This window comes from Syngnathoides biaculeatus, chromosome 4 (genome assembly GCF_019802595.1).
Source record: "Syngnathoides biaculeatus isolate LvHL_M chromosome 4, ASM1980259v1, whole genome shotgun sequence".
Lineage (NCBI taxonomy): Eukaryota > Metazoa > Chordata > Actinopteri > Syngnathiformes > Syngnathidae > Syngnathoides > Syngnathoides biaculeatus.
This window is the reverse complement of record NC_084643.1, coordinates 22,250,708-22,269,598: the sequence shown is the minus strand read 5'-3', so window position 1 is coordinate 22,269,598 and position 18,891 is coordinate 22,250,708. Positions and strand designations below refer to the sequence as shown.

The 18,891-nt window shown below is 40.5% G+C and overlaps 2 protein-coding genes across 4 annotated transcripts in view; both read right to left on the bottom strand.

The window, feature by feature from the left end:
• The window catches only part of gcn1 (GCN1 activator of EIF2AK4), a 35,632-nt gene extending 28,371 nt beyond the window's left edge, over positions 1-7,261 (bottom strand). Inside the window, exons 1-12 of the mRNA XM_061816524.1 lie at positions 7,173-7,261; positions 6,457-6,559; positions 6,311-6,374; positions 6,078-6,209; positions 5,781-5,889; positions 5,033-5,131; positions 4,805-4,939; positions 4,520-4,697; positions 4,352-4,426; positions 989-1,117; positions 856-906; positions 675-773 (exon numbers count right to left, since the gene is read on the bottom strand). Coding sequence (XP_061672508.1) covers positions 675-773; positions 856-906; positions 989-1,117; positions 4,352-4,426; positions 4,520-4,697; positions 4,805-4,939; positions 5,033-5,131; positions 5,781-5,889; positions 6,078-6,209; positions 6,311-6,374; positions 6,457-6,559; positions 7,173-7,190 — 1,192 coding nt within the window. The 5' untranslated portion in view covers positions 7,191-7,261. The remainder of the gene's footprint in view (positions 1-674; positions 774-855; positions 907-988; positions 1,118-4,351; positions 4,427-4,519; positions 4,698-4,804; positions 4,940-5,032; positions 5,132-5,780; positions 5,890-6,077; positions 6,210-6,310; positions 6,375-6,456; positions 6,560-7,172) is intronic.
• A 1,576-nt stretch (positions 7,262-8,837) lies between these two features.
• vamp5 (vesicle-associated membrane protein 5) lies at positions 8,838-13,566 on the bottom strand. Of its 3 annotated transcripts, none has more exons than XM_061818034.1 (4): positions 13,430-13,566; positions 13,279-13,346; positions 10,551-10,694; positions 8,838-9,231 (listed from the first exon to the last, which is right to left on the bottom strand). In XM_061818034.1, the coding sequence occupies exons 2-4, from the start codon at positions 13,279-13,281 to the stop codon at positions 9,088-9,090; spliced, it is 291 nt and encodes a 96-aa protein (XP_061674018.1). In that variant the 5' UTR covers positions 13,282-13,346; positions 13,430-13,566; the 3' UTR covers positions 8,838-9,087. The 3 variants fall into 3 exon arrangements, with proteins under 3 accessions (XP_061674018.1, XP_061674020.1, XP_061674019.1); XM_061818036.1 differs by having other exon boundaries at positions 10,551-10,691; XM_061818035.1 differs by having other exon boundaries at positions 10,551-10,691; positions 13,279-13,489.
• Between the last annotated feature and the right edge of the window lie 5,325 nt (positions 13,567-18,891).

Genomic DNA, 18,891 nt, shown 5'->3' with positions numbered 1-18,891 from the left:
TTTGTACTCTGTCATAGGCTCTCTCTAGATCCACAAAGACAATGTAACTCCTTCTAACCTTCTCTACAGTTTTCTGTTAGCATCCTCAAGGAACATAATCCATCTGTGGTAATCTTTTTAGGCATAAAACCATACTGTCGCTCTCAAATAATTGTGTCCTGAGTCTAGCCTCCACTACTCTTTCCCATAATTTTATTGTGTGGCTCATCAACTTTATTCCTCCATAGCTCCCACAGCTGTGCCCATCACCTTTGTTCTTAAAGTTGTATGTAGCAAGCATTCCCCTTGGGACCGAAACAATGAAAAGCAGGGAGATTTGGGTGACCATCCAAGGCTTCCATGTCATTCCCCCCAACCTTTACATTATAGTGCTTATTTCATCAAATAAATTTATGGAATTTGTACTGGACAGCATTTGAAGTGCCACGGTGGCCCAACCTAGGACTGTAATGTCGGACGCTTAATGGTTTTTTTTCCAATATCCAGAACAATCAGTAGTTAACGGCTGGGATGTGTCAGTATTCAGTGGTTTTCTTAAATTATGAACATTCCGAAACATTTGACAGCTCTGTATTGAGCTTTTTCATTTTTTAAGTTTCATCTTTTAGGGTGGCTGTTAACACACTTTTTTGTGGCCCGCCAAAGGTAGGCCTATGTATGGGAAAAACTCATACCTTCTTGCTGTAAATAAGGGATGAACATCACTGTGACGGCAGAGCTCAGTGTTTGGCTCGAGCCTCCTGACACTGCATGATGGCTGCAGCTGCCAATTCCTGAATTTGAAAAATGTTTGTGAACCACAGGTTTTTCATTTTCTGTACTTTGTAAGGTTTTTCTACATAAGAGCACACATACCTGACAAAACACTCATCTTTTGGGTGACAACCGTGAGCTTTCCATCGGATCCTGTAAGAACGGACATTGCAAAATTAGAAATCAAATATGCAACCAAAAACAAAATGTACTTCATAGCAAATATCTGGTTTACCTCCAAGAATCTTGAAAAGATGTGTTACAACGTCCTGTACAGCACCGGGGTCACTGCACTGGCGAGCCAAATGCTGCAAGGCCTGGATTGATTCCTCCATTAGTTGGGCATTGTTGGCTTTCAGCTGGCCTGAAATGGATCAAAATGCTCTTAAGCTTGTTTCTTTAATGTTGAAATTATAACGGTGAAATCTAAAACGACAAAAGTAATTCATTACAGCCCTACACATTTGCAAACAAACCCAATCCCAATGATGTTGGACTGCGTATTAAAAACAATACAAAAATTTGCAAATCATGTTCAACCTATATACGGCGTCTATGAACACCCCCCTAAAGCAGTACGGCTCGGCTCAGTCATAAGCCACACCAGCCGGCTGTGATGAGCCGCGATGGTTCATCTCCGCCGTGGAAGTGGATTGGACGTGGATGCGGTTTGGCCGTGATCGCATATCATCTGAACATGTCTTGAAACAATAGTGTAATATTGCCCTGAGGGCTCGAAACAATAGTGTAATATAGCACAGGTAACTTAACTCGGTTGTGTGGTGTTGTCCTTTTCGAAAAGAGCTTCCGTGTCAGAAGGGATGTGTTCGGCTTCCATAGTTAGGGTGCACCGCGTGTTTTCATTGGCGAATGTCCAGGTGATTTTACTTACAGATAATGCAGCCCATATGGCGACCACTTGGATATCGTAGAATGACACTTCTGCAACTTTGCGCATGGATGACGCGCTCTCCGCTCACATTTATTTTTTCGTATGGACATTGAAGTGAATAATGTTATATGTATTTTTTATTACAATATCTATTTTAGAATATTTATAGGGATGACACGTGGGCTTTAAAACTCTATAATGCAAAACAATCTACTATCAACAACGCCCAGAAATGGCGCCGGCTTCTTTGGGCCAGAGCTCATCTAAGATGAACTGACTGAGGCAAAGAGAAAACTGTTCTGTGTACCGTGAGTCCACATTTAAAATTGTTTTGAGAAACTGTGAACGTCGTGTTCTCCGGGCCAAAGAAGAGAAGAACTATTCGAACTGTTACGGACATAAAAATTCAAAAGCCAGCACCTTTGAGGATATGGGGCTGTGTTTGTGTCAATGGCACGGGTAACATACACATCTGTAAAGGCACAGGTTTTGGAGAAACATAGGCTTCTCTCTTAGCAACATGTTTTTCATGAACGCACCTGCTTATTTCAGCAAAACAATACCAAAACACCTGCATATGATGATGCTATAACAGCGTGGCTTTGTAGTAAAAGAGTGTGGGGACTAAACAGGCCTGCCTGCAATCCAAACCTATCTCCCACTGAAAATGTGTGGCCCATTATGAAGCGTAAAATATGACAATAGGGATCCTGGACTGTTGAACAGCGGAAGGTGTATGTCAAGCAAGAATGGGAAAGAATTCCACCTCCAAAGCTTCAACAATTAGTGTCCTCAGTTCCCAAATGTTTACTGAATGTTGGTAAAAGAAAAGGTGATGTAACACAGTGGTAAACATGATCCCATCCCAGCTTTTTTGGAATGTGTTTTAGCCATAAAATTCAAAATTAACGATTTGCTTCAAAAGGTGGATCAGTTTGAACATTAAATATCTTGTATTTGTAGTGTATTCAATTAAATATAGGTTGAAAATGATTTGCAAATCACTGTATTAAAGGTCTAATCCAGAGGAAATGTATTTTATTTGTTTATCATACAAATGTAGCTAAATGTTCATTAAAAATATTTTTAAAACTCTCAACACAACAGAAATGAAATAAATTAGTGTCAAAGTGCATATTTTGTTTGTAATCCGAATGCCTCTGATGTCTGTTTCAAACTGAGGCTCTGTTGAAGCTGCTTCCGTGTGATGTCACTCCTAGACAACCCCAGTATAGAAATGGCTTCCTACACAATCATACACGTGAGTGGGATTTAGAGGAGATAGACAGCAGTGATGAAGAGGTTTTTATGGAATGTGTAAATGCTACTGGCTTCGAGTGCGTGCATAAGAGATCACAAAGGTTTCCGAAGCAATTAGTGTTTATTGAACTCCGCGGACATGGAACACAGTGAGGGGCTACACACAGACTCCCGCAAATAAATAACTAGAACATAAATAAGGGACCCAACCCATAACACTTAGGAGAGATGTATGCCCCCACTCGGCATAGTGACAAACAACCAATAATCTACAGAATGCTCTGTGGAAGAGATAGGAAATTAAGAGGAGGAATTTTCTTATTCTTCCCATGTTCAAAAAACATCCCATCCAGGTGTAATTCAACCATATATAGTCAACGGTCTGACGGTCTGAGCGTCAACGGTCTGAGCGTCGAATGCAACACATGGACAGAATTCGGTTAGACCTGACAAAGTTGACGTGGAACCTCACACCCAAAACATAGACTGGTAGGTGCCTCAAGAAATCTACGTACACCTTGTTGATGAAATCTAATTCAAACACATTCAAACGTCTGATGCTGCTTGCACACAACAGTGAGTTGTTTGTTGTTGTTGTATTACCGACTGAGTTGGCGTAAAACAAAAATCAAAACCTTCCGTATCGTTCTGCGTTTTAAGATTTAGCCCATATTTTAAATAATGCACCTAATACTTGACAGCACACACTGCCATCATCGAATTTCAGGAAGATCTCAGCGTCAACAGTACACTAACTTTATACAGTGTCCAGATTTCGTCACCTCCTAAACATCACATGGATACAGATATTCGCTGACATATATATCTGTCATCTGTCACTATATCTGTATTGTACTTACATTTAAAACGAGGTAGATACTTGTCAATACTAAACAATTGAACATGTATGTAGTTACTTGCTACCGAAGCCAAGTGAACGCTGTACTGGGTTTTCAAAGCAGTCCTCCGTGAAATGCTTGGAACATATTACTATCCACTTTGACTTGAAGTCCAATGCGCCCGCTTTGTCGTCACAAACCTGGCCCATAAAACTGCCTATCTGTTCATTCATGTAAGATGACTGAGTTGGCGTTTGACGCAGAACAGCCATATGCAACACACTTCCTCATTATCGTTGATAGCTTTTTCACTCTCTGGCTAAATGTTGTCGTGACGTGATGTCACATTCCGGGGAATTACGGAACTTGCCGAATCTCAGTGACATTTCAAACAAAATCTTAAGACTAACTCTGATGCTAATTTATTTCATTTCTGTTGTGTTGAGAATTTTAAAAATATTTTTTTCATGAAATTTTAGCTACATTTGTATGATAGACAAATAAAATACATTTTCTCTGGATTAGACCTTTAAATTTTTATTTATGTTTAACAACATCCCAGCTTCATTAGAAGTGTATTATTAAATTGTATATTAAAATAACTTACTTGCTACAGCCTTTCCAATGTCCAAGGCATACTGACTGAGATCAATAGTCAGTGCAGACAGCAGGCAGGAAATCACTGATGAAATTGAATGGGAGACACACCGTTAGGAATTGAGGATTAAGAGAGTAGTTATCAATTAGAGTAATTATTTTCTAGAAAGCACCCCACCCTGCATGGCATTTTCTGGACTTCGGAGCAATGTTTTCTGCATGCTGGGGAGAAGCAGCTCCTTGAACTCAGGGTGACACACATGGCGCAACAGAGAGCCACTTTTGTCCAGAATGTGCTGATGTATTTTTGTCTTGCTCATCAGGACTGACTTTATGTATAGTTCCAACATAGCGCTCTGGACAACAGCAAGATTGTGACTCAAGATTTATTTTGCAGTAAATGGATCAAAACCCTGTAATTGACAGGCTATCGCCTCCAATGTGATGCTTTTTTTTAACTCACCTTATGCTGGTCAATTGTGACTTTGTCCTTCTGAGCTGTACAGAAGTCCAAACACACACCGAGCATGGCCAAAGTTGTAGGGCTTGGGTCAAGACTCAACAAGGCGCTGATGTACTGACCAACTAAACCAGGATTCTGGGAAAGAAGCAAAGATGTCAGGCCTCTCCAGAAGCATGGGATGTATGTCATTATAAATCATGATGTCTGACTCTTGTGTATTGCACTCACTCCTTCACAAAGATGAGTGAGATTCTTCAGGCTTGACTTTTGAGCATTAGATTTGGCTCCACCCACCACCTCAGCCACAAGCACGCTTTGAACTTGAACCTGGGACAACAGCCAAAACAAATCAAGTGAAGAGGTTTCATGCCTAGCTATATGATGGTTCATCTTTCGCACTACTTTTGTGGGTTTGTATGGTATAAGTCTGAACCTAAGTTGCACACCCTCAGTGTATTACCATGTTGCATTGCAACATGCCAGGAAACACTGAGTTAGAGGCACAACAGGTCCTCTACAAAGCTGCTATTGTCGTTCCAACAGAGAGAAAATATACTTGTGAGTCGTGTTGTATGCTCTATTCCTGCTGTGTGTATTAAAATAGAAAGTTGAAGCTTCATAATTACTGTAACATCAATCCCAATTTCTGTTCATCCATCTTCATAATCATTAATGTGTTGTCAAAGTATCAGATTTTCTTTTGACAAAGTTACATTAGTTGGTAGAACATTGTGGTATTTAAATAAATGCAGTTTAACTCATTTTTTTTTTAATATGTCCATTTTACCGTGAACTTCAACTGCGAGGGACAAACAGCTTGAAGTAAGCATGATTCACCATTTCTTTCAAGAACTGTCTGAACTGAAAATCCTGTTTTTGTTTCCTCAATGTGAATTGTCTGTCTCCCGCTCAATAAATGATATACAACAAAAATTAGGAAATAGAAATATAAAACTTAAGTAAGTTACGTGCTAACCATTTTATTCCAGGTTGGTCCTTGTCTCTTCTCTGGAACAGAAAAGACAGTGGGCACTAAAAGGCAGGTCCAAGACAGGCCAATAAAGGCAGCAGAACCCGTGCTTTTCCTGAAAATCAATGTAGGAATAGGTGAGTAATTATGAAGAACAAAAATATTCAGCCATTAAAACTCCAAAACATACTTTGTTAACATCAGGTAGCCAGTATTTCTGTTGTCAGCACAGTTAGAGCTTATCCTTATCCAAAATACAAGCGACAATGCTGAAACAAACAAAAATTTCTATCAAGCACATACCCTGGCTCTCCATTTTTACTGACAACTCCACTGTTGAGAAGGCAGTGGAGGAGGCTCGTCACCAGAATGTCAGGCTGTCGTTCAGCCAGTTGAGCAATGGCAGAGAGGATCTCTCTGCGGGATGCAGCATCCCTGACAAATGCAAACAGTGACTTGTTAAAAGAAAAGGGGAATCAATAAAAGCAAGAATGCACCTGCGCTGTATAAAACTGCAAGTAGGCACATACACTTACCGATATCTATGAGGGGTGAGGCAGAAGAGCTTGCAAAGGCCTTTGATAGCAGGTTCTGGTAACTCTAAAATAAATACCAGATTGGATCTCATTGTAATTCAACCAAAACATTACTACACAAAAAAAAAAAAAAAACAACAACTCACCTTTACCCTTTAAACATTGTTTCAGCTCTCCAAAAATCTCCTTACGTTCTTTCACACTGGCTGTAGTCACTTTTAAAGCAAATTTCTTCAGCGTCTCAGAAACCTGGAGCCCAAGTAAAATTTTGAAATTATTATACTGAAACACAACTCAAATAAGTTTGTAGATCTACATATAAACGACAAACTTACGAGGGCCCATTTTGTTTGTTACAAATTTCCATTGCCAATGTTAATTCTGTAAAACTAAGCAATCACTAGAGTGTGGCGCAAAATAATCCCAGGCTCGACACAATAACAGAAGCGTGGTTCATATAATCATTTGATTATCAGATTTATTTGACTGTACAATGATGGTGTGTGATTCACCCATATCAAAGGCAGTTACAGTTTCGTGAATTAGATGTTGCTCTAAAAATATTTCACTACCCCCTCGTCTACATTGGTTACAGGCAAACAAAAAGTAAAAATCCCTCTGCCGACATTCATTGGCCATTTTTACGCGCAAGGCAGACGTTGATTGAAAGAATTTAAGTCTACGTAGCACTTTGCTATTAGCCAGTGAGCTATCTAAATTCGAGGTACGTGTCTTCTTGAACGTTTACACATTGGTTTAGTTTAATGACAGCATTGAGGGAAAACGCCGAATGTAGCGGACGAAACACTTAAAACTCATTTTAAAACAGTGAACCATGTTGTAAAATGCCAGCAACACGTACCTGCATGTCCGCCGCCATGTTGCCGGGTCTACCACCGGAAGTGGCCAGTGACGTCACTGTCGCGTTCGGACTGTCCCAATTTGCATTTCCTGACAAAAATGTAATTAAAATAACACCACGTAATAGTAATTAACCGTAATAATAATAATAATCAATTTTCTACACCTCTTAACTTCACCAAAGTCGCGGGCATGCTGGAGTCTATCTCAGCTAACTGCATAGTGCAACTGCATAACATCCATTCATCCATTTTTTAACCCGCTTATCCTCAGAAGGGTCACAGGGAGTGCTGGCGCCTATCCCAGCTGTTAACGGGCAAGAGGTGGGGCACACTCTGAAATGGTTGCCAGCCAATAGCAGGGCACATCGAGACAAACAGCCGCACACACAATCACACCTAGAAGCAATTTAGAGTGTCCAATTAATGTTGCATGTTTTTGGAATGTGGGAGGAAACCAGAGTGCCCGGAGGAAACCCACACAGGCACGGGGAGAACATGCAAACTCCGCCCAGGCGAACCTGGGACCTCAGAACTGTGAGGCCAACGCTTTACCGGCTGAGCCACTGTGCTGCCCCCTGCATAACATGAACAACTAAATTGAAGACAAACTGAAATCATTCAAACGGAAAATACAAAATAAAAACGGAAAAGTACATTTTACATTTTAAAAATACGCTGTAAATATGAAAATGTGCAAGATAAACCTCATAATTCGTTGCAATAACTTTGGTTTTAATGGTCTTCGTTTCCAAAAGAACACACATGGCCATCCATCTCCTGTGCACAGCCTTCTTCAGATCACTCAAAGATGTTCAGTTAGATTTAAGTCTGGTCTCTGGCTGGATCATTCCAAAACCTTAATACTGGTACACATTTCCACATGCACTTGGAAGTTTTCAGTTTTTGTTTGTTTTTTTTTTTGCAAAATGACTTGGATGTTTTTCTTGGTAAGATAAGGCTTCCGTCTTTCCAACTCAGCCCATTGTCCAGATATATAAAGAACCTGGGGAATTGTTGTCACTGTTACTAAATGACCAGTATTTGTCATAAGTTCCTGGAGTTCCTTTAGTGTTGCTGCCAGCCATTGGCACTCTCTCGTAACAGTTTTCTTTTGTTGTGCTATATTTTTCCCCACTTGATCGTGACTGTCTTCATTGTGTTGAATGGACCATTTTAAGTAATTAACTTTAGTACTATTCTCATTTTTTTCCTGGCTCCTTGGTCAAACAGAATCGCATCTCTGAAAAACCTCTTGCTTGCTATTGAAAAAAAAACATTGAAATGTACATACTTTTGTGTGTGTGAGTGCGTGTGTGTGTGTGTGTGAGTGTCAACATCAACCAGTATGATAACAGTAGTCATACATTCTGATTGTTCAGAATTTTACCAAGTACCATATGATTATTAGCCAGTAGGAGTCACTGTCGTTAATGTCTCTAAAACCCCTCAAAACCTCTAAGTTCATATAAATGGAAATGGGATTTTAATTTTAAAAAAAAAGACACTTCTATGGGTTTGTGTCAATATTTTATGCTCGTCACTTCTTAAATTACAGAAATCTCAGCAAAATGTGTTTAATATAAATCAGAAATTTGTTTTCTACATAGATGTGGACAATTGATTCCGGTAAGTAACAAATTATGCTTAAAAGGTTTTAAAAACTAAAAACATTTTCTCTTTAATATGGACTGGCTGCAACATAAACAGGACACGCTGTGGAAAAAGAAAAGAAGCAGCTATTCATGGTACCATAATCTCTTACAATTGTGTGAGACTGATAAGATAGTCCCATAAATATATCTAAACACAGCGTCAGCACTGACTTCACCATTCAGGCAAAATGCTCCTGGACTTTTTATCTTAGTCCACATCAGTCCCAATGTTTCCTTTTTCGTTTGTCCAAGTAGGAGTGCGCTATGTTGCAGTGGCAAAGATGATGAGTCCAACTACGACGAGGGCCACGACAACCACAACTGCAATTAACACGATTTTCACCTTCTTGTTTTTCCATCTTGTTGTTTCCTTCACTTGGTTGGATTTCTTTTCAAAGGCTTTACTCTGGATAAAAGCAAAAAGAGACATCGAATGTTAGGTTCAACGTCACCATGATGCCATTTTGATGCACGCAAACAAACAACAAACAACCGAAGCGTTGTGCAAACTGGACTTTGACAAAAAGCGAGTTTGTGTTGCAACTGTTAACCACAACCAAGTCTATTAACATTTCTTCATCTTGTTCAGTCTGAGCATTTGTTCTTACTTGCACGTGCATCTGAAGAAAACTAAACAGATTACATTTCATAAAAACGGTTTATTTCTTCCTCTCTATGCTATTTTTTTTATTTAAAAAAAATGGTCATTTTTTGCAGAGGCTGGAAAGGATCATTGGCATTTTGATTAATTTTTGCTACGAACATTTATTTGATACACAAGAATATTGAGTTAGAAGTCATAAAATGAATTCAACTTGTCAATGCACCACAGTACTTGATTGTGCAGTGTTGCTGTATTGGTCTAGGTATGAGTGAAAACCCTTTTATTGTCTTTGAGAAGTTATTTACTTGTCTAGCTTCACTCCCTGGAAGTCATGGACTCTGTAATCGCCATTGGCTCAGGAGTATTTGGGGCAGAATCTCCGGTCGCGTGCATACATGATGTGACCTCCCTCTCTACAGGGTTAATTTCAGCAAGACAAGAAGCATGTAGGGTAAAGTAGGCCATAATTCACGATTGCTGGATTATTTTGACAGAGGCACGTGACAAACATTATGAAGACACCTGGGAACTGTTTTTAGTTGTAAAGAAAAAAAAAAACATCTCTTTTACAGTTGTTGAATGGCTCTCCCCATGTTGCTGAGTTATTCTATGGGGATAATATTTGTGGGCATGAATCATTGGAGCCTTTGTAGAATGGAGTTAAATCAACAACTTTTGTTATGATCCCTAGAAGGCATGTTTTTGCAAAGGCTCCAAGTGTAAAACCTGATATTCCCCATCCTATATTGTGACATAACCCTGCCCATCAGGGTGACGTGGGAACGACATGACCCCCACGTCGACCCCCGGACAAACACTGGCCTCATGGCATGTCCTGCGCTGGCTCAGTTATACCCAGGGAGACCTGCTCACTTCATTCATCTTAGGAACTAAAAGGAAATACCTCTCCAAAAATAGCACCATAAAACACAATCAGGATGTAAATTGTACATTTGTGTTCCTCCCCAACTCCACCGAAGGTGTATTTATAAACAATCAATTTGACTTGCGGAAGTGGTCCCTTATATCACTAACTCATAGAATTCCACAAACGGGAAGTGGAAATGGTAAGGGACAAAACAAAATAAAGGTGATGACATTCCGGTATGTTGCTTGCCAACCTGTCTTAGCAGCTCATCAGCTCTGTCCTCCAGATCACCCAGTTTTTCGGATCGCTCTTCCGCCTTGTTCAGATTATCCAGCATGATGTCCTTAACCTCTTCTGCATCCTCCTGGACCTGTTGCAATCGGCTTTTCCCATTCTGCTGTGCAAACATGCAAAGCATGGATATAGACACACAGCAGACAAAAGAAGCAATTATTAGCAGTTTGGATAGGCAAAATTAATTATAAGAGGCATGCCTGTTTCTTTCTTCCGTGCGTCTAACTAAAACCCGTAGGTCATGTTTTGAGGTTTACAAAGAGTGAGGCTTGTGGGGAGTTTTAGCTAAGATTGCTCAGGAAGGTAAACATCCATCCATCCATTCATCCATCATCCAAGCTGCTTATCCTCACAAGGGTTACGGGAGTGCTGGAGCCTATCCCAGCTGTCAATGGGCAGGAGGCAGGGCACACCCTGAACTGGTTGTCAGCCAATCAATCGCAGGGCACACAGAGACAAAGAGCCGCACTCAGAATCACAGTTAGGGGCAATTTAGAGTGTCCAATTAATGTTGCATGTTTTGGGAAGAAACCGGAGTGCCAGGAGAAAGCCCACTCAGGGACGTGGTTAACATGCAAACTCCACGGAGGTAGGGCTGGGATTGAACCTGGGTCTTCAAAACTGTGAGGCTAACGTTTTCCAGCTGATCCACCGTGGAATTACAGGGTCACAGGGCACTGGAGTTTGTCCCAGATGACTTCAGGCGAAAGGTGGACGACACTCTGAACAAGGTCGCCAGTCAGTTGCACACCACATGCACACACACATCATCGCTGAGTGGGAATTGAACCCACACTGCCTGCACTGCAATCAGGCAAATATACCACTACACCATCAGTGACTGCCCTGGTTGTCAGTCTTTGAAAACCCCAGTTAAAGTAGTAGTTCTTTTTTTTTTCTTCTTCTTCTTATGATTGAGCATTTTTAAGCATGTCCACTTTTAAATGACCTTTCTGGCACTGTACAATGTTTGTATTTTTAGGAAGCAGTTTTTCTCTCTCTGTCCTTTACATCCTTTTAATCATGCAAAGCACATTTTGTTTCCCTGCGTATGAAATACACAATACAAATAAAGACACCCTGGGATTTCACATCGGTAACTTACATCACATCTCAGCTCATCTGTAAGCACAAAAAAGGATGTGAAATGGCCACAATCACACCTTCGGACAATGAAGTCTTCAATTAACGTGGATGTTTTGGGAATGTGGAAGGAAAAAGGAAGGGTAAGGCTTCTCTTTTAACCATGACTGGATTTCAAACTCAGAAACTTTATGAATCCCTGCTTTACTTGTCATAAGTTAACTGGAAGACAAGGAGTCAAAAAAATAGTCTAAATTCAACGCAACATTTCATTCCTGCACACACCTTTCTCGCATTACATGCAATTGTTGGCCGTTAAATGTTGATTGAAAGCTGGCCCTTAAAGGAAAGTGCAATGGTGTGTGACATCGAAACGAAGTCAAACCAGTTTTGTCAAAGCACAACGCCTCCGCACAATCTCAACATCAACAGGTGAGGGACAACGCTGTCTTCCAAATGCACTTAGTTCGAGGATCCTTTGACATTTGCATTGTGGGAAAGAGAGGAAGCCGGCATCTTAGAAGTTGACAGTCACAGGAAACGAGAGCTGCAAAACAGTTCATAATTCATTGTCATTTCCTGCCACAAACCGACAGTATGGGCCAACACGGACGGGTAAACCCAACACTCATGAAAAGTTCGGATGAAGAGAATTCATGCCTATATTTTTCTCCATTATGTTATTTCAGCCGAATGGCAGTAATAAAAGAACAATAGTTGGTTTTAATTGAAGCTGGCGACTTGTCAGCATAGCAACGGTTGCCCATTCCAGTTCCCGTCCTTGCTTCCTTCCTTTCCTCCCTGCCTCCCTCTGTCCCTCCTGCCAACATTACCTGACATAATGCTGTGGATCCAGGAAAACCACACCCACGTCGTGTTATTCCATGCCCGTGACAATATAGGACCTTACTAATACCAGATCAGTGTTATAAACCCAAAGTAATAATAATAATAATCAATACTGAATGAAACCATAGATGGCAAAAAAAAAAAAAAAAAAAAGAATGAGAAGGACGTACAGGGATCTGTTTTCAAATGTAGGAAATCAAAGAGAAAGAAATACACTAGAAGGGAAACATGTCATAGCACGATTTCAAAGTACTTGTACAAATATCAACGTGGGCTCTCTCCAGTTGGAGGGAATTAATTCAATGGAGGCTCTTAATTAAATCAAAAATCAAATATAAAACCAAAGAGAAACATTTTCGTATATCAGGTACGGAACGTGTTAGTCTTTACATGTACAGTCCATTTTGAAGTCATATTTTCAGTCCACTTAAGATGCGTGTACATTTTAAGTACAATAATTTCATTGAATCCTTTTGTTTGTAAACATTTATTAAGCACTTGCCTTTGATGTACGATACATTCTTAGTTAGAACACCTGAGCCACGTTTGTGATGAGCACTTATAGCTGTTGTTACTGTATTTTAATTTGGCCATAATATTAACTGTACTACTTGGAGCAATAAGTAGGCTGTTTTGGTACAGTATTTGGTTATGAAACGTCAATGCTCGACAAGAAAAACAAAAGGAGCGGTTGCAGTGGCTCCTTATTAAGACGTCAGGTCAAGTACCTGTAAAACATTTGACAGCGCACTCACCATTTCGGCCGCGGCTGCGGATCCGCTGCATTGACCGCTGGCAAGCGGCTTTAGAACAGCTCCAAAAACTGGGAAGCAACACAGAAGCGTCGGCGTTTTTGCGAAGGTCGCGCAATTAGACAGGACTTTCCCTTCCGTCTGCTGTGTTTACTTTGAAGCGGTGTGATCCTCTCACGACTTGTTCGGGCGGGCGGGCGGCAGCCCACTGACACCCGAGACGTGGTGCTGGTAACAAGAAGCGTTCATGTTGCCCCGGAAATTAGGAAATACTCACGTGATGAGCCAAACCAATCGTCACTCTGCCAAACTTCTTCGTTTCTTGCTTTTGTTTTTATGACGGACCCTGGCTTTTGGAACTCTAAGGTAAAAGTGCTTGGCTCCGAAGAGACCCAAAGTAGCTCAGTTTAGTTTAAAAAAAGCGTATATCATTATAGATTGAGTATTTGCGGAACCCGAAAACCAGAGAGAAAGAGAGAGAGAGAGAGAGAGGGAGAGAGAGGGAGAGAGAAAGAGAGAGAAATGGGTTCGTTGTTGCATGCATGACTCAGTGATCGTGAACGCAATAAATAAATAAAAATAACCGGTCATTAACCCACACACACACATCATGATAAATCCAAGGAAGGAAGACGTCACAGAGGTTTGCTGGGCTTGTATTAACACCTCCCACCTTTAAACTGAAAGTTAAACAAAAGCAAATGTGGACTTTGACATTTCCAGAGTGACTTGAAGGCATCAGCAAGTCCGACATTCCTTTGACATAACTGGTGTCAAACTCAAGGCTCGGCCCGGCACATCATATTTGGAGTCCGTTGGAGCCGACAAAGTGTTCCTAATTTGTTTCCAAATGTGTATTTAAAAAAAAAATCAATTTACAAATACATTTATCAAAGTATTACGAGCCACAGCCCTTCCGAATCTCTTCATCACAATCATTAAACAGTGCAGCATAGCATCTATATTTAGTTATTGCTGTTTTCCATAACCTCTGATTTCAAATTACAAATTTTAGCGAAAATATATACATAATCCATTGCAGTGGTAAATGTGTGTGGTAAAAATATGCAATATTATTCTGTATACGGGCGGCGTGGTGGAGCAGCTGGAAAACGTTGGCCTCACAGTTCTGAGGTCCCGGGTTCAAACCCATCCCGAAAACATGCACCATTAATCGGACACTCTAAATTGCCCCTAGGTGTCATTGTGAGGGCGGCTGTTTGTCTCTGCGTGCCCTGCGATTGGTTGGCAACCTGTACCAGCGGTGTACCCCGCTTTCTGCACGATGGGATAGGCTCCAGCACTCCCGTGACCCTTGTGAGGATAAGTGGCTAAGAAAATGGATGGATGGATATTCAGTAAACTGTTCATTTTTAGTCTAAAGTATCAGTGCTCAATTATACATGTATGACCAGTAGTGAACTAGTTTTTGAGTGAACAATACATTCATAATGACCCCTTGCCCAAAATTAAGTAGTTTAGTGTAATCCTGTCATGCAGCAGATACATTAAGAGAGAGAAACACATGCAAATATACTAAAGTTTTTGCTAAGAGAGCACTTAAAGTACAACACTGCAGGTTTGCATTAGATCCAGGCAACATGCATGTTTTTGTTTTTTTTTTTTTTAATCTGGAAAAGATGTCATGAACCTTGAAACACAGTAGACTTTTTTGAAACTTTGTTCAGATTATTGCACGATGAGTGACCACTTTTGGGTGTTCCCCATTTATGAGCACTGCCAAAGGGGGTGGGGTGGGGGGGGGCTGCCTCTCCTCCCTGAAGAGTCATATAATATCCCCATATAAACACCCACTGAAAAATGAGGTCTTCACTTTGACCTTAAACCTTATCGCATACAGCGCAGTTTGAGTTATAATTTTGACAACTATTTCCATAACTATTAGAGAACAGCACTTATAGCCTTGGCTCGACTTGTCCCCAAGTACAGTTCCTTGAATTTTCTGAATAATGACTTTGACCAGAACATTGCATTTCATAAAGGACTCCATTTGATGATGTTGATTCTAAGGGCTGTATAAAATAATTTTGTCTTTTCAATCTGTGGTACTGAAGTTCCCCGAAATGGATGCTAAACTCAAACTCATGGTATTGGCCCTGAGCATCTCTGTCACTCATAAAAGCTATTCAAATTATTTCCTGCTGTCCTTTATTCATCCAACATGGGTTATACACTAAGCAGAAACACATGCTACGAAGGATGCGTTTGGTCATCGTGTGGGAAATCATTGTGAGTCCAAAACATTTGTTTTTAGTTTAGATTTAGGAATAATAGCAATAACAAGAATGACGATAAGAATAACTAAAAGGGCGAGTTATGAGGTTTAGGGGTTTGAATCTCAGATTTGGCCTTTCTAGTTTGTGTCTGCATTTTATCTAGCTATTCTGGCTTCCTCCTATTTTCAAAAACATGCATGTTCGTTTCATGAATCTTTCAACATTGTACATATGTGAAATTAATGTTTATGTCTAGATATGAGCTCTAAGATTGTGAGGGAAACAGTCCATGAAGCACCACACCCATCCATCTATCCATTTTCTACACCACTTATCCTCACACGGGTTGTGGGGGTGCTGCAGCCTATTCTAGCTAAATGGGGGCAGGAGGCGGGGTGTACCCTGAACTGGTTGAGTTGCCAAATTGTATAAAAACAAGACAAAACAATCATTCGCATTCACTCACTCACTACAAGCAACTTTGGAGTCTTCACAAATCCCAACATGCAATTTTGGAATGAGGGAGGAAACTGATGTACCCGGAGAAAACCCAGACAGGCATGAGGAAAACATTCACAGTTTTGTGGACCCAGGTTCAAGTACGCCCTCGTCTGTGTGAAGTTTGCATGTTCTCCGCATCTGTATAGGTTTTCTCCAGGTACTCTGATATCCTCCCACATCCCCAAAACATGCATGGTGGTTGAATTAAATACTCCAAATTGCCCATAGGTGTGAATGAATGTTTGTCTATGTGTTTGTCTATCCCAGCTGCCAACAAGCAGGAGGCAGGGTACACCCTGAACTGGGTTTATTTCTTCTTTTAATTTTCAGTAACGGGACAAACCAAAAGGAAAAGAAGAAGACTTAAAATTAACTTTTCTACCTATTTTTTTACTTGAAAAATTAAACACAAGGACAGTGCAATTTAGTATAATGATTTGACATTATGAGAATGCATTCAGTAGACGCAATAGACTTGCATAGATCACCATACATAAGACACTGTCATTGGACTATTACATCACCAAATCCGATAATACGCCACAGTCATCAAAGTGCATCGGGGCCTGATTATTATTCAAAGAAAAGCAGAGCACGAGTCTGTCCAGAACTGACCAGGTCAAAGACCCAGAGAACAAAAGGCTTTTTTTTTTTTCTGGGAATGCAGCAGAAATACAAAGGCCATAGTCAGCATTCCGACTGTCGTGTTTTCCCATAATTGTCTAATTGTCATTCAGGGTTAGTTGACTGGCATCCGCATGACATGACAGTCTGAGCTCTCTCAGAAACAAAAGAACAGTTTTCCCCTAGAAGAACCTACGTTATTCCAAATACTCATGCTTTGTCACGGGTTAAAACCGTAAGCTTTATCACTTGTTGACTCAACAACACTCACTGTTGAATCAACAGAACAGGTGAGCCCGTTTTAACCTGTTTCATATTTGAGTACATTCCTCTTTTACCTTGCTTAGTATTCACTTCGTCATCTTGTTGGGAAATTCTGGGCTTTGACATTGTGACATCAAGGAGCAGATCATTTAAATAGTTTAAAGGTTTTCTGAAATGGTTGATCACTGAAAGTAGATCCAAGCAAAAATGATGATTGGCAGTAAACAAAGAGATTTGCATGATCTATCTCAGTTTCCAAATCAATGAGTTCACCGTTTAGTCATGTTGGCAAGCAGTTGAGGTGGGCCGGATTTGTTGTCAGTTTAAAAGAAAAGAAAAAAAAACCCTTCCTGTACAAATGACTACAACACCGGTTCTAAAATGTGCAATAGACAGCCTTTTCTGTGCTCTAAACAAATGTAGATTTATTAATGATTACTAAGGAAGAGCAAGTGTGAAAATATTCTACTCACGTTTCCTTCCTGGTTCTTGCTTGGTCATCTGGGCCTCAGTGGAAAAGTGTTGTCAGTTGGACTCTGTCTCCAGCTTGTGTATTGTAAAAGCTTAACAATAATAACCAGTACTAATGTGATTTAAATAATTTCTCATACAGAACGAGACAACTTGTTCTTGATTGGTTTGGAAAAAATATAACAATAAGGTATGCATTGATAGCAAATTAAGTGATGGAAAAAAACGGAGAGAAATTGGCAGTTTCTGTGTCATTAAACTTTGTTATGAAACATTAACATTCATTTAAAATGGGCAGCGTGGATGAGTGGTTAGCCATTGTCACACATCTTGTAGGCCAGGGGTGACCAACCAGTCAGAGATCAAGGGCCACAGTTTTTACCGTGTTACGGCAAAGAGCCACATTATACACAAACATCATTCCCTCGTCACACACATACATTTACTCAACCAGATTTATTGTAAATGTCACACACATGATGAGAAGTTCAACCAAATCTGGATGCATTTCTCTGTAAATTGCTAGACGAATGGTTTTATAGACTTCTGAATTCATTCTGATGCTATCATCATGAGTTACATCATCAATAAAGACTAGTGAGCCCTTTCCAGAAGCAGCCATGCAAGTCCAAGCCATGCATGATCTCCACCGTGCTTCACAGATATGCTTATGTGATCATAAGCAGATCCTTTCTTTCTTCGTACTTTGGCATCGCCATCACTTTGCCAGAGGTTTATTTTCGTCTCATCAGTCCATAAAACTTTGTGACCAAACCTTTGTGGCTTATCTCAGTGTTCCTAGGCAAAATCCAATCTGGCTTTCTGATGGTATTTGGTGATTGGTTTGCATCTGGGAGTATGGTGGAGAACTGGTTCACAGTTCTGAGGACCCGGATTCATATCTGGCCTAACTTGTGTGGAGTTTACATGTTCTCCCTGTGGCTGCTTGGGTTTTGTCCAGGTCATCCAGTTTCCTCCCATATCCCCAAAACATGCATTGTAGGTTAATTGAAGACTCTAAATTGCTCATGGGTGTGAATGTGAGTGTGGATGGTTGTTTGCTTATATGTGGCCTATGATTGGCTGGTGACCAGTTTAAGGTATAGCGAAGACGGCTGGGATAGGCTCCAGGACGCCTGCCAGTATAAGTGGCACAGAAAATGGACGGATGGATGGTTTGCATCTTGTGGAATAGCCTTTATATTTCTTCTCCCAACATGTTATTCCAACAGAGGATTGTGAGACCTTTCACCCGCGCCCTGTAGAGGTTGGGAGTGATGTCACTGACGGCTGTCTTTGAATGTTTCTTCACAGCTTTCAGTGTTTGTCATCAACTGCTATTGATACCCTCGGCTAGCCTGTTCAGTGTGTTTTGCACAGAAGACAATTACTTTCTCTCTTTTTCAGGACATTCTAAATTGTTGTATGGCTATGCCCAATGTTTGTGCAATAGCACTGATCGATTTTCCCACCTCTCAGCTTCAAAATGGTTTGCTTTTCTCCCAAAGCCAAAATGAGC

Coding starts and splice junctions, on each gene's coding strand:
- vamp5 (XM_061818034.1), bottom strand. Junction 9,232..10,550: donor CTGATGAGCTGCTAAGACAG/GTTGGCAAGCAA, acceptor GCTTTTATCCAG/AGTAAAGCCTTTGAAAAGAA.